At 50.8% G+C, this 23,580-nt stretch overlaps 1 protein-coding gene across 3 annotated transcripts in view; it reads left to right on the top strand.

Moving 5' to 3' along the window:
- Window positions 1-23,580, top strand: part of LOC142296184 (heterogeneous nuclear ribonucleoprotein L-like) — a 180,344-nt gene that overhangs the window by 103,666 nt on the left and 53,098 nt on the right. For all 3 annotated transcript variants that reach the window (XM_075339486.1, XM_075339487.1, XM_075339484.1), the window contains 2 exons: window positions 232-771; window positions 22,710-22,903. In XM_075339486.1, coding sequence (XP_075195601.1) covers window positions 232-771; window positions 22,710-22,903 — 734 coding nt within the window. The remainder of the gene's footprint in view (window positions 1-231; window positions 772-22,709; window positions 22,904-23,580) is intronic.

A 23,580-nucleotide genomic window follows, 5' to 3' on the forward strand; every position in this document is an offset into this window, starting at 1 on the left:
AAAGATTTTTTTTTTTATTATTTTTTTTATATATATATATCATCTAGGATCAAGGGCTTGTTTGGCAGGGTATTTATAAAGGCATATGTATCTAATGCTGGTGGTTTTGAGGGCATGGACCTGTCCGGGTCTCTTTAATTCTACAACTTTTCCTTCTTGATATTGTAATTTTAATGTTAAGGGGTATATTTTTTTTTATGGCCTGTTATGTTTAATATTTTACTCTTTCAGACCAGGGCAACAACCCCCAGAGACCACCCTTTCAAGGAAACCAAGGACCCTTTCAAGGAAACCAAGGACCCTTTCAAGGAAACCAAGGACCCTTTCAAGGAAACCAAGGACCCTTTCAAGGAAACCAAGGACCCTTTCAAGGAAACCAAGGACCCTTTCAAGGAAACCAAGGACCCTTTCAAGGAAACCAAGGACCCTTTCAAGGAAACCAAGGACCCTTTCAAGGAAACCAAGGACCCTTTCAAGGAAACCAAGGATCCTTTCAAGGAAACAAGGGACCCTTTCAAGGAAACAAAGGACCTTTTCAAGGAAACCAAGGATCCTTTCAAGGAAACCAAGGATCCTTTCAAGGAAACCAAGGATCCTTTCAAGGAAACCAAGGATCCTTTCAAGGAAACCAAGGATCCTTTCAAGGAAACCAAGGACCCTTTCAAGGAAACCAAGGACCCTTTCAAGGAAACCAAGGACCCTTTCAAGGAAACCAAGGACCCTTTCAAGGAAACCAAGGACCCTTTCAAGGAAACCAAGGACCCTTTCAAGGTAACCAACCACCATTCCCGAGATTTGACGGTTATGGTATGCTACTTTTCTATTTGCTTTTAATCCGTGACTTTTATTTAATGTAGCAGGAGTGTAAAGGGAAGGGTGCCATAGGCTTTATTTCTTTATCGTTCCTTTGGGAGACCCATACCATGGGTGTTTAGCTTCTGCCTCTGGAGGACACACAAAGTACTACACTTAAAAGTGTAGCTCCTCCCTCTGAGCTTATACACCCCCTGGTGAGCAGACCCAGCCAGTTTGTCGCTTTGTGTTCAGGAGGCATACATCCCCACACATGCATTCTCATATGATTTTTTCCTTTTTGGAATGAGATTGAAGAAGTGCGGGTCCACGTCTGGACACCCGGCATGTCCCTTCTCACCCCACTGTGTCGGCGGTGTTTTAAGGTTGATTTCCGAGGCTGGAGCCTTACATGCCGTGCTCCTTCACCATCCCTCCTGGGCTCTGGCTTGAAGTGGGACCCAGCACGGTCTCCATGCCTGGCAGGAGACCGGTCTCCATCCGCAGCCCTTCAGAACCCTGCTGGACCGGAGCACTCATCCCCAGGGACCTGGCCCTGCGTCTCAGCAGCTAAGTACCTGAGACGTTTATATATTGGGGGTCCCTGTGCTTTATTGTATGGGGAGAGTGTGCTTACTGTATTTATTGGCATTTCCGGCGGGTTCTCTAGCTGTCGCCCGAGAACCGCGCCGATGGTGCCTGCGCGTCGGCCTCGCCGCTCAAGTTTAGGCCCTGGCTTTGCCGGAGGCCTAGTTTCTGTTCACTGCCCTCGCATGTCACTCATGCAGAGGGACAGGCTCGGCTCCTCCTGGCGGCCGTTCTGCACAGGGGAGGGACACTCCCCACTGCTGTGCGTGTCTCCTCCCCTGTAGGTCTCTATGACCCTCCAGATCCCGCTCTCCAAGCCAAGTCCCGCCCCCTCTCTTCGCTCCGGCGGCCATTTTCTCAGACAGAGTTCACTCGGCGCTGGTCTGCACTCTGCATCCCTGCTGAGGTGCTGTGCTTGGGGGTCCGGGCTTCGGGATCTGGAGGGCACACAACACCGCGCTCAGCGGTCTGGTAAGCCACAGCCGGTCTCTGGTTGTGGACCTCTGTATATTCTCCCTGGGGTTCATTCTCTGCAAAGCCCCAACTCCAGCAGCATGTCTCACACAAGGAGCAAGGCTCCAAAGCTTTATTCTGCATGCACTGCATGTAAGCTCCTGCTGCCTGAACCGAGCACCTATCCACATTGTGATGTCTGCTCTAACTTGGTGGTGCCACAGCCTGGAGTCTCGCCCCCAGTGGTCTCTCAGGCTGCTCCTGCACCTGTGGCTGAACCCCCGGCTTGGGTAGAATCCTTTTCTAGGTCTATCTCCCAGTCTTTTGCTGAGTCCATGGGACTTCTGTCCAGGACTTTGATGAATATGCATCAGCCCCCTTCACAGGGTGCCTCTACTGCTAAGGGTCCCTTAGGACCGGAGCTCACAGAGGATTCATCATCAGGGCCCAGACCCCGTCCTCCTAAGAGGAGACGCAGGGTTTCCTCTCCCTCCTCCTCCCGCGGCTCTGATTCAAGAGCTGACTCGCAGGATGAGGAGGATGCCTTTACAGGGGGCTCGGAGGCTAACTCCATGTACCCCATTGATGTGTCCGAGGGTGACTCAGATCTTAGTGACTTGATTGCTTCCATTAATTCTGTACTGGATCTCAATCCGCCAGTATCAGAGGAGCAACCCTCTCTGGCAGAAAAGCACCAGTTTACCTCGCCTAAGAGAGCAAAGAGTGTGTTCTTTAACCACTCTAGTTTTCAGGCCGCTGTGACCAAGCCCAGGGCCTGTCCTGACAAACGCTTCCCAAAGCGTGGTTCTGATGACCGTTTTCCCTTTCCACCTGAGGTGGTCAAGGAGTGGGCTCACTCCCCAAAGGTAGACCCTCCGGTGTCTAGGCTCTCAGCCCGGACCGTTGTGTCGGTGGCTGATGGCACCTCCCTTAAGGATTCCACTGACCGTCAGATTGACCTTCTGGCCAAATCTGTGTTGAAGCGGCGGGGGCCGCGTTTTCCCCGACTTTTGCAGCAGTGTGGGCTCTCAAAGCCATCTCTGCTTCTCTAGAGGAGATGCATTCCCTCACCAGGGAATCTATGCCCGAAATGGTTGCCTTAACTTCTCAAGCTTCAGTTTTTTCATCTTCTGCCATGTCTGCCATGCTGGAGGCTTCTCACCGCACTGCGGTGGCTTCGGCTAATTCCCTCGTTATCCGCAGGATCTTGTGGCTTCGAGAGTGGAAGGCAGATGCTTCTTCTAAGAAGTACCTTGCTGGGCTCCCTTTTGCTGGGTCCCGGCTGTTCGGAGAACAGCTGGATGAAGTACTTCCATGCCACAAACCAAAACCAGGAAACCTGCCCAGGGTAGGAATCAGTCAAGGTTTCGCTCCTTTCGTTCCTCCAACTGGTCGTCCTCTAAGCCCTCGGCCTCGTCCACTAACTCAGCCAAGGACCAGAAATCCAACTGGCGCCCAAAAGCGCGTCCACAGAAGACCGCAGGAGGTGCTGCCACTAAGGCAGCCTCCTCGTGACTCTCTGCCCGCTCCGGCGACGTCCTTAGTCGGTGGCAGGCTCTCCCACTTTGGCGACGCTTAGTTTCAACACGTCTCCGATCAGTGGGTGAGAGATGTCCTCTCCCACGGCTACAGGATAGAATTCTCTTCCAGCCCGCCAAACAGATTTTTTCTCTCAACTCCCCCTTGCTCCAAGGCCGCCGCCTTCTCACAGGCCGTGGCAGCCTTGCAGGCCAATGGAGTAATTGTACCAGTTCCCGCCCGGGAACGGTTCAGAGGTTTCTACTCAAATCTCTTCCTAGTTCCCAAAAAGGACGGTACCTTCCGGCCCATCCTGGATCTCAAGCTTCTCAACAAGCATGTTCACGTGTGGCATTTTCGCATGGAGTCTCTGCGATCAGTCATTGCCTCAATGACCCAAGGGGATTTCCTGGCATCCATCGACATCAGAGATGCCTATCTGCATGTGCCAATTGCAGTTTCACACCAGCGTTGGCTACGTTTTGCAATAGGAGAAGATCATTTCCAATTCGTGGCTCTCCCCTTCGGGTTAGCTACGGCCCCTCGGGTATTCACCAAGGTCATGGCAGCAGTGATTGCGGTTCTGTACCTCCAGGGGTTGGCAGTGATTCCTTACCTGGATGACCTTCTAGTCAAGGCTTCATCCAGCGCAGACTGTCAGCGGAGTGTCTCGCTCACTCCCGCCACTCTAGCCCAATTCGGGTGGCTTGTCAATCTTCCCAAATCCACTCTGACTCCGACCCAGAGTCTCACGTACCTAGGGATGCAGTTCGAGACTTTGCCGGCACTTGTGAAGTTGCCCTTAATCAAACAGCAGTCCCTCCAACTGGCGGTGCGTTCTCTGCTGAGGCCCCGCCGTTATTCCATCAGGCGCCTGATGCAGGTGCTGGGTCAGATGGTGGCGTCAATGGAGGCTGTTCCCTTTGCCCAGTTCCATCTGCGCCCCCTGCAGCTGGACATTCTCCGCTGTTGGGACAAGCGGCCTTCCTCCTTACACAGGTTAGTGGCTCTGTCGCCACGGACCAGAAGCTCCTTCCTGGCCCCGTCCTGGGTGATTCTCACCACGGATGCCAGTCTATCCGACTGGGGAGCGGTATGTATCCACCACAGAGCGCAGGGCACTTGGACTCCGTCCGAGTCAGCCCTTTCAATCAATGTGCTAGAAACCAGAGCCGTGCTTCTAGCTCTCCTAGCATTTCACCACCTGTTGGCGGGCAGGCACATTCGAGTCCAGTCAGACAACGCGACAGCGGTTGCCTACATCAATCACCAAGGCGGGACACGCAGCCGTCTGGCAATGATGGAGGTACAACGCATCCTTCAATGGACGGAGGACTCCAAGTCCACCATATCCGCAGTCCACATCCCAGGCGTGGAAAACTGGGAGGCAGATTATCTCAGCCGTCAAACCGTGGACGGTGGCGAGTGGTCCCTGCACCCGGCAGTGTTTCAGTCAATCTGCTGCAAATGGGGCACTCCGGACGTGGACCTAATGGCATCCCGTCACAACAACAAAGTTCCTGTTTACGTGGCTCGCTCCCACGATCCTCAGGCCTTCGCCGCGGACGCTCTGGTTCAAGACTGGTCCCAGTTTCGTCTGTCCTACGTGTTTCCCCCTCTAGCTCTCTTGCCCGAGTCATCCTCATTGCACCGGACTGGCCCAGGCGAGCTTGGTATCCAGACCTGCTCCATCTGTCCGTAGAGATGCCGTGGCATCTCCCGGACCGTCCAGACCTGCTCTCGCAAGGTCCGTTTTTCCGCCCGAATTCTGCGGCTCTCAAATTGACGGCGTGGCTCTTGAGTCCTGGATTTTGACGGCTTCTGGTATTCCTCCTGAAGTCATCTCCACTATGACTCTGGCCCGTAAGTCTTCCTCCGCTAAGATCTATCACAGGACTTGGAAAATTTTCCTGTCCTGGTGTCGCTCTACCGATCATCCTCCTTGGCCATTCTCCTTGCCAACCCTTCTGTATTTTCTACAGTCTGGTCTGCAGCTAGGACTGTCCCTCAACTCTCTCAAGGGACAAGTCTCAGCTCTGTCAGTTCTGTTCCAGCGGCGTCTCGCTCGGCTGGCTCAGGTCCGCACCTTCATGAAAGGCGCGTCTCACATCATTCCGCCTTACCGGCGGCCCTTGGATCCCTGGGACCTTATCTTGGTTCTCCCGGTTTTGCAGAAACCCCCTTTTGAGCCTCTTAGGGAGGTTTCTTTGTATAGTCTTTCTCAGAAGGTGGCCTTTCTGGTGGCCATAACTTCTCTCAGGAGAGTCTCTGATTTGGCTGCGCTCTCCTCGGAGTCGCCTTTTTTAGTCTTTCATCAAGACAAGGTGGTTCTCTGTCCGACTCCGGACTTTCTTCCTAAGGTGGTATCTCTCTTCCACCTTAACCAGGACATTACCCTACCTTCCTTCTGTCCGGCTCCTGTTCATCGCTTTGAAAAAGCGCTGCATACTCTGGATCTGGTGCGTGCTCTCCGGATCTATGTGTCTCGCACCGCTGCGCTTAGGCGGTGCACCTCTCTTTTTGTGCTAACCACAGGTCGGCGCAAGGGCCTCCCTGCTTCTAAGCCGACCTTAGCCCGTTGGATTAGATCGACCATTTCGGACGCCTACCAGAGTACTCAGGTGCCTCCCCCGCCGGGGATCAAGGCACATTCGACCAGAGCTGTCGGTGCCTCTTGGGCTTTCAGGCACCAGGCTACGGCTCAACAAGTCTGTCAGGCTGCCACTTGGACTAGCCTGCATACCTTCTCGAAGCACTACCAAGTGCATGCTCATGCTTCGGCAGATGCGAGCTTGGGCAGACGCATCCTTCAGGCGGCTGTCGCCCATTTGTGAAGTTAGGTTCTGCCTACTTCTTAGTTTATGCTGTTTATTTCCCACTAGTCAACCAAGAGAAATGACAAATGGGGTATTACATCTATTAAAACCCAACAAAGAACCCCATAAAATCCAATATTTTATTAATCAAAACCAAAACAAAGTGCAAATTAAAACCAATATCATTCGGATTGCATATTGAGGTCACAGGGATGATTCTGGGCAAATCCCTACTCTCTCCCTTCCTGACCGCGGGGGTTGGCACCCTATTATAATATACGCAATGGCGCCCCCGCTCGACGTGGACTGACCCTACAGGCCCTGACCTGGCAGTCTTATAAAGTGCTGCTGAACACTGTGGGCCTCAGTATCTTATCTCAGTGAGAATCTCATACATCCATTCAGACACTCTTAAGAGCCCTAAGTTAGATAGATATTCCAGGTTTTACCCTTATCTATACTTGAATTCACTGTTATAAACAGCACATAATCAGATTCTTAGCCTAGAGACACAGTCCATGTCGCCTATGCATCAGAATTAATAGATGTCAATCAAAAATGATGTAGCCAGATGACCACTGCTTCGCTCCTATGCGTAGCTCACTGCCCGACGCGTTTCTCCTCCCGGACCATGGATCGACCGGAGGTTCATCAGGGGCTGTCCATAGCGTAATCGCATCGATGGCAAAACTGAAAACATCAATATGTCTCCATTAGAGGACTAACCACCCTACCATAGAGCAAAAAACAATCCCGAATTCCACATATAATCCATTACTCACATTACTATTATGCCACAAAATTGATCCTCCAATGAGGTGCAGTACTCGGCTGTGAAATAACATATGATACATAAATCCATCATATATTACATTTACATTCAGTAAAATTCCATATCCACTCGTATTTACTTACAAATTTCACTGTCCACATGTATACATCTTATTAGTGTCACAGAATGTAGAACGGATCCTTCAGATAACGTGCTGTAATCAGCTGAAAACCAACAAAATACGTATATATATCAGCCCCCCTTCCTTCCTTCCTCTCTTAGGTCAAGAAACCACTTATAGTAGTACTCACTCAGATGTCTTCACAGGCAGGACGCATGCCAATGGTATGGAGTATAATGGCGTCTGATACATTCAGAACGCCAAGTGATTTAAATCTCCCTCCAGTTGCAGCGTCATATCACCTCACTTCCGGCTTGTTACTTAGTGACAGGCACGCTTTATGCTGTTTATTTCCCACCCAGGGACTGTTGGAACGTCCCATGGTCTGGGTCTCCCAAAGGAACGATAAAGAAAAAGAGAATTTTGTTTACTTACCGTAAATTCTTTTTTTTATAGTTCCGTATTGGGAGACCCAACACCCTCCCTGTTGCCTGTTGGCAATTTCTTGTTCCGCGTGTTATCACCGGCTGTTGTCGTGGACAGAGTCTCCAGTTGTTCCGGCTCTTGCTCTGTTCTACTTGTGGGTGGCTATTCTCCTTCAGCTTTTGCACTAAACTGGCTGGGTCTGCTCACCAGGGGGTGTATAAGCTCAGAGGGAGGAGCTACACTTTTAAGTGTAGTACTTTGTGTGTCCTCCGGAGGCAGAAGCTAAACACCTATGGTCTGGGTCTCCCAATACGGAACTATAAGAAAAAGAATTTACGGTAAGTAAACAAAATTCTCTTTTTTTGTATTGTATTAATAATTATTGATTTTTATAATCAACTAGCTGTACTACCCGGCTTCGCCCGGGTTAATAACTGCTGTTAACAAAATAGAATGTATTAACAAAAATGTATTCTGCACACAAAAACCACAAAACAAATATAGAAATGTAATTATTAAAAGGCAAAAACTAAGCTAATAGAAGCATTTCACAACATATATTTCAACACCACAGATATTCCACACAGATTTAACTAAATTGGCCAAGTAATGTGCCCGATCTGCCTCTTTCCCCGTCTGCCCCTCTTTCCCCGTCTGCCCCTCTTTCCCCGTCTGCCCCTCTTTCCCCGTCTGCCCACTGACCTCTTATTACCTCACAAGCTTCTTATACTATGAATGTCTTTTGTTCCTATAGCAACCACTCACAGCTCCCTCTAATAACCTGTAGTTCCAGGCTCCATTTACTTTAATGAAGGCATGTTTTTTGGATAGTAACTGTAAAGCGCGGGGTTAAATTTTCCTGTGAAAACATAGTCTACGACGTTCCCTGGGTCACATGAGGTGTCTGTGCAAATTTTTGTGATTGTAAATGCAACGGTGCGGAAACACTTTTCCTTTCACTTTTTCCCCATTATGTAGATGGGGCAAAATTGATTGGTAAATTGGAATGCGCGGGGTTAAAAATTCACCTCACAACATAGCCTATGACAGTCTCGGGGTCCAGACGTGTGAGTGTGCAACACATTCAGCTTTATATATTAGATGACAGATTCCCGGGCGCTCTGCAGAGCCAAGCTATATATACAGCTAGGATCAGCCGCCGGCCAATCAGAAGCCAGCAGCTGACCAGTGGAGAAGCTGCATAGAGAGCGCGTCCCTTCAAAGTGCCTGGAAATCGGTCCTCTGATATAAAGCACTGACTGCACGGCCCCCTGCAGAGGACGCGATCAGCAAGTAGGGTGCTGCGGCCGCAAGAGGCAGGAAGAAAGACACCAAGGGAACCAGGACAGGTGAGAAGGATTTGTTTGTTTTTTTGTGTGTGTGAAGAATGGCATACTAGGGGGCAATTCTACAGGAGAGAGCATTACTACAAGAGGAGGAGCCCAAGGGGGACATTACTATAGGATGGAACACATTACTATAGTATGGGGAGAGGGATGGGCACATTACTATAGTTTGGGGACAAGGATGGGCATATTACTACATTATATGTGCGGTGGATGTGAGGTGATTGTGCTGCACCGATGAGAGGAGCAGGATCACTGTTCTGTGCTACCAATGATTGGAAATACAGAGCAGTGATATCTCATCTGTGCAGCACAATCCCCTCACATCCACCGCACATGTAATGTAGTAATGTGCCCATCTTTGCTGGGGTGCTGAGAGGTCAGTGCTGAGCAGATTACTGACAGCCAATGAGTGGGCAGGGGGCGGGGCAGGACAGTGAGGCCGGGCGGTGCCAGCTCTGACTGTGAGGTTTGGCATAGGAAGATGTCATGTTTGGTTGAGCTGAATGTAAATTAACTGCAGAGATTAAAGGAATAATTCAAGAGGAACAAAAGTTAGAAAACAAAAAATAACAATGTAGGGATGATTTATATGATAATACAGCACAGATTTAGCTTACAAAAAAATCTTGAAGTTTGTCGGAAAACTCTTTTAATAGATTTTTCCCCTCACCCATGACAGCACCACGTGAGAGAGGGATTCGCCCAGCAAGGACAGGAAACCATTCTGAATAAAAGGGCGGTACTTCTCTCCTTCGCCAGTTGGTTTCCTGTCCTTGATGGGAGACCCCTGTTCTGAGAACCGGCGGTAAAGAAGAAGAAAAGAAAAGATAAGTCGCATACTTACCCAGCCCCGTCCGGTGTCTGGAAGAGCAGGGTGAGTCCTGTAGCACCGTTCTTCGGGGCTGGAAGCGCCGTCCACCTACCCAGGGGGGTCCTGGTGTCCGTGCGGGAGCGGGCAGCAGGAACCGCTGAGGGGCTCCTGGTCCGCCGCTCCTTTCCCCCCGCTCTGCGCTCCATGCTGCCGGGAACTTCCGGGTGCGCGCACACGCGACGGGCACGCTGGGAGATGGAGGCGGGCCTTCCGATGACGTAACCGGATGAAGATGGCGGCGCCCATGCAACGCTGCGGTGCATGCGGCCTGCCATTCCGGTTTACAGGCACTCCTGGCCGTGCACCGTGGGGAGCTGGGAGGAGCCTCACCTGGGACCGGAAGGCGGAGGATTTGGTGTAAAAACGACTCTCCTGGCGCTGTCAGAGGCTGGTACCTGGGCTCTGCAATGGACACGGATGAGCAGCAGCGCTCTCCCGTGCGTCGTCAGCAGGCCAGGAAAACAGATGACCGGAGCGACACTGGTCGGACGGGCCGTGGCAGCCATGACAGCAGATCCTCCCATGACTCTACAGCTCCTGTGAGGCCTGTGGATGTTCCGAAACAGCTTTCAAAACCGGTACCCTTCAATCCTATGGTAGTGAGTGGATCTTCGTGAATGTCATCATACTCATGTCTCCCTGGGGTTTTTCTCCCCTGCTTTTGTCTATCCTTAGGCCCCTAAGAAATCCATGTCCAAAAAGAAGCATAAGGAATGCCCCCTATGCAGGGAACCCCTCTGAGGAGTGGCACAAGAAGTTGTGTCAGGGGTATATCCGTCGCACAATTGCGGAGGAATCCCCGGGACTCTCAGCGGACGTCCGTTCGGCTATCTGCTCAGAGGTACAGGATTCCATGAAGGCTTTCTTGAAAAAGAAAAAATCGAAACCTGTAGACTCTGCCCCTTCTTCCTACTCCTCCTCCGGTACGGCCTCGGATTCAGACTCCTCGTCCTCAGATGGTGATATGGGAGGCAGACCGTGCTTCTCCATTGACGATATAGAGTCCCTGGTCAAATCAGTCAGGGCTACTATGGGGTTGACTGAGGAGAAATCCTCTAGATCCCTGGAGGATGTGATGTTTGGAGATCTGGAATAGAGGAAGAAGCGTACCTTTCCGGTCAACAACAAAATTGAGGTACTTATTCAGAAGGAGTGGAAGCGTCCTGACAAAGCAGGCTCTCTCCCCTCCTCCTCCAAACGGAAATATCCCTTTTGTTGAGGACAAAGCAACCGTATGGGACAAGGCACCCCTGATCGATGCTGCCGTTGCGAAGTCTTCTCGGCGAGGAGGCATTCCCCTAGAGGACTCGGGTACGTTGAAAGATCCACTGGACAAAAAAGCGGATGTCATTCTTAAGCACCTATGGGAGACATCTGCGGGGAGCTTGAGGCCGGCCATCGCAAATACCTGTACAGCCCGTTCTCTCATGATCTGGCTCCAACAGGTTGAGGATCAGTTGCGGGATAACACCTCCCGTGACAAGATCCTGTCAAAATTTCCGCTTCTCCAGGGGGCTGCAGCCTTTTTGGCAGATTCCTCAGCGGATGTTATTAGGCTGGGAGCTCGTTCTGCGGGATTGTCTAATCAGGCCAGATGGACATTGTGGCTGAAGGGCTGTCCTGGAGATCTGCAATCCAAACACAAATTGTGTGCGGTGCCCTGTGACGGTCACCTGCTCTTTGGGAAACAGCTGGAGGATGTGCTGGACAAAGCGTCAGAGGGCAAAAAGTCCTTCCCGAGATTCCACTCTGGTTCCTCCCGCCCCTTTTGGAGGCAGAGATTCTCCAAAGGCAGACCCCCGGATAATCGGCGGTGGGAGCGCAGACCGAAGCGGGACTCCGGCTTCATGTTCGGGGGGCGCCCCAGCCGCCTCAAAGAAGTCTGCCCAGTGACGCCAGGCTGCCGGTCGGAGGACGCCTTTCGCACTTTCTGGAGCAGTGGGAAAGCATTTCCTCCAACGCCTACGTTCGTTCCATTATCAGAGACGGTCTCCAGTTCCAATTTCTACTTCAGCCACCACAGCGTTTCGTCATCACTCCTCTTCGGGGGTCACAGTCAGAGCAACATGCTCTGGAATCGGAAATTCGGATGTTGATTGGGAAGGCAGTCCTGTGCGAGGTGCCCGTGGCGGAAAGGGGAAAGGGGTTCTATTCCCCCCTCTTTCTTGTAGGAAAGCCAGACGGTTCCTTCCGTACGATAATAAACCTCAGACGTCTCAACCAGTTTTTCCAGTATTTCACGTTCAAGATGGAGTCTGTTCAGTCGGCCATAAAGCTGCTGTTCCACAACTGTTATATGGCAGTGATAGACTTGAAGGACGCCTATTACCATGTCCCTATACATCCTCATTCTCAGCAGTTCCAGCGAGTGGCGGTTTCCATCAACAACTTGGTCAGTCATTTTCAGTTCCGAGCCCTCCCCTTCGGGCTCTCTGTCGGCCCCAGGATTTTTACGAAAATAGTGGCAGAGATGACGGCTCATCTACGAATACGGAATATTCTGGTGGTTCCTTACCTGGACGACTTCCTGGTGATCGGGAACTCCAAGCAGCAATGTGCGGCTCATCTCCAATACCTTCTACAGTCTCTACAAGACCTGGGTTGGATGGTGAATTACGAGAAGTCCCGGATGGACCCGGTCACGATTCAGTCATTTCTAGGTCTCACTCTCAACTCAGAGTGTCAGCAGTGCCTTTTGCCGGCAGGAAAGATTCGGAGGGTTTCAGCCTTGGCCCAGCGGGCGATCCACCATCCCAGGATGTCTCTGAGGCAGGCTATGTCCTTGCGGGGTACTCTGACATCTTGCTTCCCGGCGGTCCCATGGAGTCGGGGCCACTCCAGGGCTTTCCAGTGGCAGGTTCTGTATGCCCAGAGAGCATTAAACGATTGTTTAGAAGGGGTCGTCACCCTGTCCTGGGCGGTCAGAAGCTCTCTCCTCTGGTGGACGTCCGTGGACAATCTGTCTGTAGATGTTCCCTGGCTACCTCGGGACCGGAGGGTGGTCACTACCGATGCCAGCCAGTCCGGCTGGGGGGCTCACCTTCTCGAGCACATTTCTCAGGGATGGTGGTCACTGCGGGAGGCGGCGCAACCTTCGAATCTCCGGGAGCTGTGGGCGGTGGCGCGTGCCCTACACGACTTTCTCCCTCACCTTCGCGGGAGGCATGTTCTGGTCATGTCCGACAACCAGTCCACAGTCTCTTATGTCAACCACCAAGGGGGCACGAGATCCCCATCCCTCATGCAGGTGTCCTACAGACTGTTTCTCTGGGCAGAGCAGCATCTTCTCTCCCTCTCTGCTCTCCACATCAAAGGAAGTCTCAATGTCACGGCAGATTACCTCAGCCGCCATCACCTGCGGCAAGGGGAATGGTCCTTGAATCTTCGGGTCTTTTGACAGTGACTCTCTGGGGCTTGCCACAGATAGACCTCTTTGCCACCAGACTGAACAGGCAGGTAGTGCAGTTCTGTTCGCTAAGCCCCTCGGACCAGCCCTTCGCAGTAGACGCGCTACAGGTTCCATGGACCTTCAGGCTAGCTTATGCGTTTCCTCCGATTTATCATGCTGCCGACCGTTCTGCAAAAAATCAGGGAGGACCGAGCGAGGGTACTTCTTATCGCCCCCTTCTGGCCCAAACGACCATGGTTTTCTCTCCTAAGGGCAATGTCTGTCACGGATCCCTGGGTTCTGCCGGAAGTTCCGAACCTGTTAGTACAGGGACCAGTATTCCACGCGCAAGCGAAAGGATTCCATTTAACGGCTTGGAATTTGAAAGGTCGCTGTTAAGGAGCAAAGGTTTTTCCCTTGACCTTATTTCTACTTTGTTGAAAAGCCGAAAGCCTGTTACCACCAAAATATATGGGAGAGTGTGGCAAAAATTCCTGCAGTTCTCTGATGGTCCCTTGGGTCCGGAGGCTCCTGTTGAGTGCATTTTAGAATTCCTTCAGAAGGGGTTTGATCTGGGGTTAGCGGTGAACACTCTCAAGGTTCAGGTCTCTGCCTTGAGGGCCCTGTACAATTGTAACCTGGCGGCCAACAAGTGGATTAAACAATTTATTATGGCTAGTGGTAGGACTAGGCCAGTGGTCATACCAAAGGTTCCTCCCTGGGACCTGAACTTGGTCTTGGATGCCCTCACGGGACCCCCCTTTGAATTCCTGACTAAGCTTTCCCTGAATTTGCTTACCCTGAAAACCGTATTGCTAGTCACATTAACCTCGGCACGGCGGATCAGTGATTTGCAGGCCCTGTCAGTTGTGCAGCCTTACACTCAGGTCCTTGAAGATAGTCATCTTGCAACCGGACCCAGCGTATCTCCCGAAGGTCGCTTCTCAGTTTCATAGAACGCAAGAAATAGTCCTGCCCTCGTTCTGCAGCCGTCCCACTAATGAGGGGGAACGTAGATTTCACACCCTAGATGTACGCAGGGCCCTCCTACACTATCTTTCGGTCACACAGGCAGTGAGGAAGACAGTCGTTATTCATCTCCTTTCAGGGTAGTACCAAGGGTCAGGGGGTGTCCAAGAGTACTATCGCTAGGTGGATTAGGGAGGCCATTACTTTAGCCTACTCCTCCAGTGGAGCGCCTGTTCCGGAGAACATCCGGGCCCATTCCACCAGAGCGGTGTCTACCTCCTGGGCTGAACGTGCACAGGTATCTATTGAACAAATTTGTAGGGCCGCTACCTGGTCCTCACCATCTACTTTTTTCCGGCACTATCGGTTGGACCTATCCTCCTCGGCTGCTCTTTCGTTTGATAGACGGGTGCTTGAGGAGGTGGTCCCTCCCTAAATGGGTTTCTCTGGAAATCTCTCACGTGGTGCTGTCATGGGTGAGGGGAAAACACAACGGTTACTTACCGGTAGCCGGTTTTTCCAGAACCCATGACAGCACCCTTATATTCCCTCCCTTTCTCATCCTTGGTGTGCACTTTTTCGGTGTGCTTGTGGGTGTTTAGTGGTGGTGGAGTAAGTTCTAACGATTGTTGGAGGTCCTCTCATTCTCTGTAATCAACTGGCGAAGGGGAGAAGTACCGCCCTTTTATTCAGAATGGTTTCCTGTCCTTGCTGGGCGGATCCCTCTCTCACGTGGTGCTGTCATGGGTTCTGGAAAAACCGGCTACCAGTAAGTAACCGTTGTGTATCTTAACATAAATACGTATAATTCTTAAAGTTTAAGGAATCTCCAAAGTATACAAGTAGTGATCCATGTTGTATCAATTCCCTTTGGTAAAAATCACTTACCTTTTAATCACCAAGACATACCTGTACATTTCTTTGTGGGATCACACTGCAAAATGGGACATACCGGTGCTTCCAATGTTTGTTTTTCGTTCTTTGTCTTGTTTTGTATGTCCCTACCCAACCCCATCCAAGTAAATTTTTGCCATATTTTATTTAGATCTTTATTCTGTTATCCTTCTTTTTTTTTTTTTTTTTATTTTATTTTCTGAATTTTAGACCAAGGAAACCATCCACCATTCCACAGAAATGATGGCTATGATATGTAACGTTTTCTATTTCCTTCAAAATCAATGCAGTTATGTGTTGAGATATCTAATATATAAAGGTGTGTGTGTGTGTGTGTGTGTGTGTGTGTGTGTGTGTGTGTGTGTGTGTGTGTGTATGTATGTATGTATGTATGTATGTATGTATGTATGTATTTGTGTGTGTCCGGGATTGGCATCTGCACCGTCGCAGCTACAGCCACAAAATTTTGCACACTCACACGTCTGGACCTCGAGAGCGTCATAGGCTGTGTTGTGAGGCGAAATTTTAACCCCGCGCGTTCCAATTTAACAATGAATTTTTGCCCCTATCTACATAATGGGGAAAAAGTGAAACGAAAAGTGTATCCACACCGTCGCATTTACAATCTCGAAATTTTGCACAGACACCTCATGTGACCCGGGGAATGTCGTAGACTATGTTTTGACAGGAAAATTTAACCCTGCGCTTTACAGTTACTCTCCAAAAAACATGCCTCCTTTAAAGTAAATGGAGCCTCAAACTACAGGTTATTAGTAGGAGCTTTGATTGGCTGCTATAGGAACAAAAGACATTCATAGTATAAGAAGCTTATATGTGAGGTAATAAGATGTTGGTGGGGAGACAGGCAGACGGGCAGGCCTGGAAAGAGACGGGCAGGCCTGGAAAGAGACTGGCAGGCCTGGAAGGAGGAGACAGCCAGAGAGACAGACAAAGATAGACCTGGAAAGAGACAGGCGGAGCACATTACTTGGCCAATTTAGTTAAATCTGTGGTGTTGAAATATATGTTGTGGGATGCTTCTATTAGCTTAGTTTTTGCCTTTTAATAATTACATTTCTATATTTTGTTTTGTGGTTTTTGTGTGCAGAATACATTTTTGTTAATACATTCTATTTTGTTAACAACAGTTATTAACCCGGGTGAAGACTGGTAGTACAGCTAGTTGATTATAAAAATCAATAATTATTAATACAATACAAAAAAAGAGAATTTTGTTTACTTACCGTAAATTCTTTTTCTTATAGTTCGTCTTGGGAGACCCAGACCATAGGTGTTTAGCTTCTGCCTCCGGAGGACACACAAAGTACTACACTTAAAGGCAACCTTTGGTATTGTAGGCAAGTAAAATTAATCTGTCAGCTGAATTTCACCCCCCCCCCCCCCCCTCTCCAATTAATTTAGATCTACAAGGCAGAAGATCTGAAGCCTCTGTCACTCCAGCTCTATTTCCCTCCCAGCGCCACCTCCTTCTGTCTTAGTGATTTGTCTTCTGTCTTAGTGATTTGTTCCTTTGCCCAAAGACACACCGCATAGAGGCTGTCAGTCAACCAGCAGGAGGGAAATCTTTTTTTTTTTTTTTTTTTTGTGAGGGGAGCAAAGGATAAAGGGTATTCTTTTCATTTTTTTCTTTGTCGCTCTATTGGGAGACCCAGACAATTGGGTTGTATAGGCTATGCCTCCGGAGGCCGCACAAAGTATTACACTCAAAAGTGTTAAGCCCCTCCCCTTCTGCCTATACACCCCCCGTGCTCCCACGGGCTCCTCAGTTTTTTGCTTTGTGCGAAGGAGGTCAGAGACGCACAGCACAGCTCCACAGATTGGTCAGCAGCAGCTGCTGACCATGTCGGATGGAAGAAAAGTGGGCCCATATAGGGCCCCCAGCATGCTCCCTTCTCACCCCACTCTTGTCGCCGGGGACTTCGGCGCAGGCCGCGCTTTTACGGCGGCCATGCTTATACTCGAGTCCCCGGCTTTCTTGCAGCCTAGCTTCCTTTTCTCCCACCCCCAGCCCTGACAGGCAGGGGAAGGGCGGGACGCTGCACGGAACGAGCAGCACTGAGGGCTGGAGTATGATTTGCATACTCCACCCCCCTCACTGTGCACAGTGTGAGCACCAGTTCCCGCACTTTCTCGGCCACGCCCACGGCTCCCTCCTCTCGTCAGGACGCCGCAGCCATTCCTGTCAGCTCCTCCGACGCTGCAGAGAGGGACAAACCCTGGGAGACCCAGACACGGTCTCTGGTGGCCTCACAACCGCTTTAGGCGGCTGGTAAGCAGCACCTGTGGTGCTAGCCCCATGGTGCTGTAGTGTATTGATACATTATTTGTTTATAGTATATACTCTACACTGTATGAGCACAGTTCATTCTGGCTATATACCCTATTGTGTTACTCAGGGAAAACAATAGCATGGCGCCCACAAAAGGCAGGGGTGCCAAAACACAGGCTTATTATGCTGCCTGCGCCGCATGTAAGACCCCGCTACCGGCAGGTTCCACTGACCCTCATTGTGTGCAATGTTCGGCCCCTGTAACACTTCTTCAGCCAGAGCCTCTGCTAAGAGGGACCCAGGGGGAGCCACCTGTTGACACTGTCCAGGTGACGGGGACTGAGTTTGCAAAACTCTCTGAGACTATGGCTAAGATACTAGAAGCCTTGCAGTCCAGGCCGGTATCTCAGCAAAGGGACTCTGTTGAATCATTGTTCCCTGACCCCCCTCAGTTGGTCCAACAATGTCCTCCCGGGGTATCTCATACATCCCAGGCTGAGGGTTATGACTTAGACCCCAGCCCCAGACCAAATAAGCGGGCTCGCTTAGAATTTCCCTCGACATCATATTGTTTAGGGTCTCAGCGGGGGGAATCTCTGGTTGATGATGCGGAGACAGCTGGTCAGGATTCTGATTCTGAGGGCGCTCTCAATCTTAATACTCCAGACGGGGACGCCATAGTGAACGATCTTATTGCGTCCATCAATCAAATGCTGGATATTTCTCCCTCAGCTCCTCCGGCGGAGGAGTTAGCGTCTCAGCAGGAGAAATTCCGTTTCAGGTTCCCCAAGCGCACACCGAGTATGTTTCTAGACCACTCTGATTTCAGAGAGGCAGTCCAGAATCACCATGCTTGTCCAGATAAGCGTTTTTCTAAGCGCCTTAAGGATACACGTTATCCTTTTCCCCCTGACGTGGTTAAAGGTTGGACTCAGTATCCCAAAGTGGACCCTCCAATCTCCAGACTGGCGGCTAGATCCATACTTGCAGTGGAAGATGGGGCCTCGCTCAAAGATGCCACTGACAGGCAGATGGAGCTCTGGTTGAAATCCATCTATGAAGCTATCGGAGCTTCTTTTGCCCCAGCATTCGCAGCCGTTTGGGCGCTACAAGCTATCTCAGCAGGTCAAGCGCAAATTGAAGCAGCCACATGCACGGCCGCGCCACAAGTGGCATCCATTACCACCCAGACCTCGGCAATTGCGTCTTACGCTATTAATGCGGGCCTGGACTCTGCGAGCCGTACGGCGGTTGCGGCCGCCAATTCGGTGGTACTCCGCAGGGCCTTGTGGCTACGGGAATGGAAGGCAGATTCTGCTTCCAAAAAGCGCTTAACCAGTTTGCCAATTTCTGGCGACAGGCTGTTTGGCGAGCGTCTGGATGAAATCATCAAACAATCCAAGGGAAAGGATACATCCTTACCCCAGCCCAAACAGAACATACCCCAACAGAGGAGAGGGCAGTCGAGGTTTCGGTCCTTTCGGGGCGCGGGCAGGTCCCAATTCTCCTCGTCCAAAAGGTCTCTGAAAGAACAAGGGAACTCTGATGCATGGCGGTCTAAGTCACGTCCTAAAAAGACCACCGGAGGCGCCGCTAACAAAGCGGCTTCCTCATGACTTTCGACCTCCTCTAGTAGCATCATCGGTCGGTGGCAGGCTCTCCCGCTTTTGCGACACCTGGCTGCCACAAATAAAAGACCGCTGGGTGAGAGACATTCTGTCTCACGGTTACATGATAGAGTTCACCTCTCGTCCCCCGACTCGATTCTTCAGGTCATCCCTGCCTCCCGAGCGAGCCGAGGCTCTTCTGCAGGCGCTGGGCACTCTGAAGGCAGAAGGAGTGGTGGTCCCTGTTCCTCTTCAGCAACAGGGTCACGGTTTTTACTCCAACTTGTTTGTGGTCCCAAAGAAGGACGGGTCTTTCCGCCCGGTCCTGGACCTGAAACTGCTCAACAAACACGTAAAAACCCGACGGTTCAGGATGGAATCCCTCCGCTCCGTCATCGCCTCAATGTCCCAGGGAGATTTCCTTGCATCGATCGATATCAAAGATGCTTATCTCCACGTACCGATTGCTCCAGAGCACCAGCGCTTCTTGCGCTTCGCCATAGGAAACGAACACCTGCAGTTCGTGGCACTGCCGTTCGGCCTGGCAACAGCCCCACGGGTTTTTACCAAGGTTATGGCTACTGTAGTAGCGCTCCTACACTCGCAGGGTCACTCGGTGATCCCGTACTTGGACGATCTGCTGATCAAGGCACCCTCTCAAGAGGCATGCCAACGCAGCCTCGACGCTACCCTGGAGACTCTCCAGGGTTTCGGGTGGATCATCAATTTTCCAAAGTCAAATCTGACACCGGCTCAGTCGCTGACATATCTTGGCATGGAGTTTCATACCCTCTCAGCGATAGTGAAGCTTCCGCTGATCAAGCAGCAGTCACTACAGAAAGGGGTACAATCTCTCCTTCAAGGCCAGTCACACCCCTTGAGGCGCCTCATGCACTTCCTGGGGAAGATGGTGGCAGCAATGGAGGCAGTCCCTTTCGCGCAGTTTCACCTGCGTCCCCTTCAATGGGACATCTTACGCAAATGGGACAGGAAGCCGACGTCCCTCGACAGGACCGTCTCCCTCTCTCAGGCGACCAAAGCTTCCCTTCGGTGGTGGCTCCTTCCCACTTCATTATCGAAGGGGAAATCCTTCCTACCCCCATCCTGGGAAGTAGTCACGACGGACGCGAGTCTGTCAGGGTGGGGAGCGGTTTTTCTCCACCACAGGGCTCAGGGTACGTGGACCCAGCAAGAGTCCTCGCTTCAGATCAATGTTCTGGAAATACAGGCAGTGTATCTTGCCCTGAAAGCGTTCCAGCAGTGGCTGAAGGGCAAGCAGATCCGAATTCAGTCGGACAGCTCCACAGCGGTGGCATACATCAACCACCAAGGCGGCACACGCAGCCGGCAAGCCTTCCAGGAAGTCCGGCGGATTTTGATGTGGGTGGAAGCCACGGCCTCCACCATATCCGCAGTTCACATCCCAGGCGTGGAAAACTGGGAAGCAGATTATCTCAGTCGCCAGGGCATGGACGCAGGGGAATGGTCCCTTCACCCGGACGTGTTTCAGGAGATCTGTTGCCGCTGGGGGGTGCCGGACGTCGACCTCATGGCGTCCCGGCACAACAACAAGGTACCAATGTTCATGGCACGGTCTCAAGATCCCAGAGCTCTGGCGGCAGACGCCTTAGTTCAGGATTGGTCGCAGTTTCAGCTCCCTTATGTGTTTCCTCCGCTGGCACTGTTGCCCAGAGTGTTACGCAAGATCAGGGCCGACTGCCGCCGCGTCCTCCTCGTCGCTCCAGACTGGCCGAGGCGGTCGTGGTACCCGGATCTGTGGCATCTCACGGTCGGCCAACCGTGGGCACTACCAGACCGACCAGACTTGCTATCTCAAGGGCCGTTTTTCCATCTGAATTCTGCGGCCCTCAACCTGACTGTGTGGCCATTGAGTCCTGGATCCTAGCGTCTTCAGGGTTATCTCAAGACGTCATTGCCACTATGAGACAAGCTAGGAAACCAACGTCCGCTAAAATCTACCACAGGACTTGGAAAATTTTCCTGTCGTGGTGTTCTGCTCAGGGTATTTCTCCCTGGCCTTTTGCCTTGCCCACTTTTCTGTCCTTCCTTCAATCTGGACTGGAACAGGGTTTGTCGCTCGGCTCTCTTAAGGGACAAGTCTCAGCGCTCTCTGTGTTTTTCCAGAAGCGCCTAGCCAGACTTCCACAGGTACGCACGTTCCTGCAGGGGGTTTGTCACATCGTCCCTCCTTACAAGCGACCGTTAGAACCCTGGGATCTGAACAGGGTGCTGATGGTTCTTCAGAAACCACCATTCGAGCCAATGAGGGATATTTCTCTCTCACGCCTTTCGCAGAAAGTGGTTTTTCTAGTAGCAGTCACTTCACTTCGGAGAGTGTCTGAGCTAGCAGCGCTTTCATGCAAAACCCCTTTCCTGGTGTTTCACCAGGACAAGGTGGTTCTACGTCCGGTTCCGGAATTTCTCCCTAAGGTGGTATCCCCCTTTCATCTCAATCAGGATATCTCCTTACCTTCTTTTTGTCCTCATCCAGTTCACCAATGTGAAAAGGATTTGCACTTGTTAGATCTGGTGAGAGCACTCAGAATCTACATTTCTCGTACGGCGCCTCTGCGCCGCTCGGATGCACTCTTTGTCCTTGTCGCTGGCCAGCGTAAAGGGTCACAGGCTTCCAAATCAACCCTGGCTCGGTGGATCAAGGAGCCAATTATCGAAGCTTACCGTTCGGCTGGGCTTCCGGTTCCCTCAGGGCTGAAGGCCCATTCTACCAGAGCCGTGGGCGCGTCCTGGGCTTTGAGACACCAGGCTACGGCTCAGCAGGTGTGTCAGGCGGCTACCTGGTCGAGTCTGTACACTTTCACGAAGCACTATCAAGTGCATATCTATGCTTCGGCGGATGCCAGCCTAGGTAGACGAGTCCTTCAGGCGGTGGTTGCCCACCTGTAGGAAGAGGCCGTTTTACGGCTCTCTTACGAGGTATTATTTTACCCACCCAGGGACTGCTTTTGGACGTCCCAATTGTCTGGGTCTCCCAATAGAGCGACAAAGAAGAAGGGAATTTTGTTTACTTACCGTAAATTCCTTTTCTTCTAGCTCTAATTGGGAGACCCAGCACCCGCCCCTGTTTTTTTGTGTACACATGTTGTTCATGTTGAATGGTTTCAGTTCTCCGATATTCCTTCGGATTGAAGTTACTTTAAACCAGTTTATAATTCTTTTTCCTCCTTCTTGCTTTTGCACCAAAACTGAGGAGCCCGTGGGAGCACGGGGGGTGTATAGGCAGAAGGGGAGGGGCTTAACACTTTTGAGTGTAATACTTTGTGCGGCCTCCGGAGGCATAGCCTATACAACCCAATTGTCTGGGTCTCCCAATTAGAGCTAGAAGAAAAGGAATTTACGGTAAGTAAACAAAATTCCCTTCTTTTCTCCCACTATAACTGGGGCATCCATAGTAGCCTCAGTTACAGGGAAAAACATCAGTCACTGGCAGCATTGATCTGGAATATACTAGGAGACACCTGGCAGTTGTGATCACTAGGTCCTACAGAAGCATAAATGATGCCAATGCATTGTACACTATCCAATGATCAGTGAATGCATAGAGGACAGCAGCAGTAGTAATAAACTGCCTCTGTCTTTTTCCCCAATTTCCGCGGCTGAGATTGAAATTTCGATACTTTGTTACTGCTAAACTACAGGAGCCTTAAACCCATAGCGTAAATTTACAATAGCACAGGCTTAAAGCTCATGACCAAGTGGCACTATAGTCATTGCGAGTTCAATTGTGTGATGTTGTAAAATATCTTGCACTAAAATAGATTTTTTTTTCCACAATGTAAGTATTTGTTAATAACCAGCAACTCTGAATCTTTTTAGGAAATAATGGCCCAATGGGACCATACCCAAACCAGAACAGAATGGGACCTGGAGACAATCCAGAGAATTCTTTTCCTCCTTTTATGCCTGGTGGGCCTGGGGGTTTAGTAGCCATGGTTGGTGGCCTCCACCAAGACAAGATGAACTGTGATCGGGTGTTTAACTTGTTCTGCTTGTATGGAAACGTTAGTAAGGTAAGTTTACTTTGAGAAGCTGTGTGCGCTTTGTTTTCTTGCATTGAAAGGGTGGTCAAAAGCAATTTTCCTCCTAAATCCGTGTCTATTTAGTACTATAATCTAAACTATTTTCTTACATACTTGAATTAAAATGGCAAGTGTGCATTATGCCAGCTGTCCCCGACCGCCGTACGTAAATAAACATTGTAGGTGGCTGGGCTTTGTGCATTGACGACGTTTAATTACAGTCAGTGGTCAGGATGGGATCACGATCCCCAGAGACCCGCAATCGCCGGGTTTCTGGTGCAGAACGGCATTTCTGTCTGGAGACCTAATTGGGACCCGATTTTTATCAGGTGTAGATGATATTTACCCTTTGCGATCATCTATGTGCCGCGATCAATAGCGGTCACTGCACATGGAAGTTATAGAGAAGCAGTGAGCTCCGTCTCTTACCTCTACAGCTTCACTATGACACGATCACGGTGGAGCCGAGGGTTGTAACGACAGCCGGAGGTCACATGATGACCTCTAGGTCGGTCATGTACAGTTGCCTGTCAGACCCAGCCTGCAGCAGGGTCTGACAGGCAATCTGCAGACTGACACTAACAGTATAATGGTAGTGTTAGCGATCAGACTAAGAAAAGTTAAAGTCCCATATAGCGACTAAGTGAAAAAAAAAAGAAGTTAAAAAA

This window comes from Anomaloglossus baeobatrachus, chromosome 3 (genome assembly GCF_048569485.1).
Source record: "Anomaloglossus baeobatrachus isolate aAnoBae1 chromosome 3, aAnoBae1.hap1, whole genome shotgun sequence".
NCBI classification, from domain to species: Eukaryota; Metazoa; Chordata; class Amphibia; order Anura; family Aromobatidae; genus Anomaloglossus; species Anomaloglossus baeobatrachus.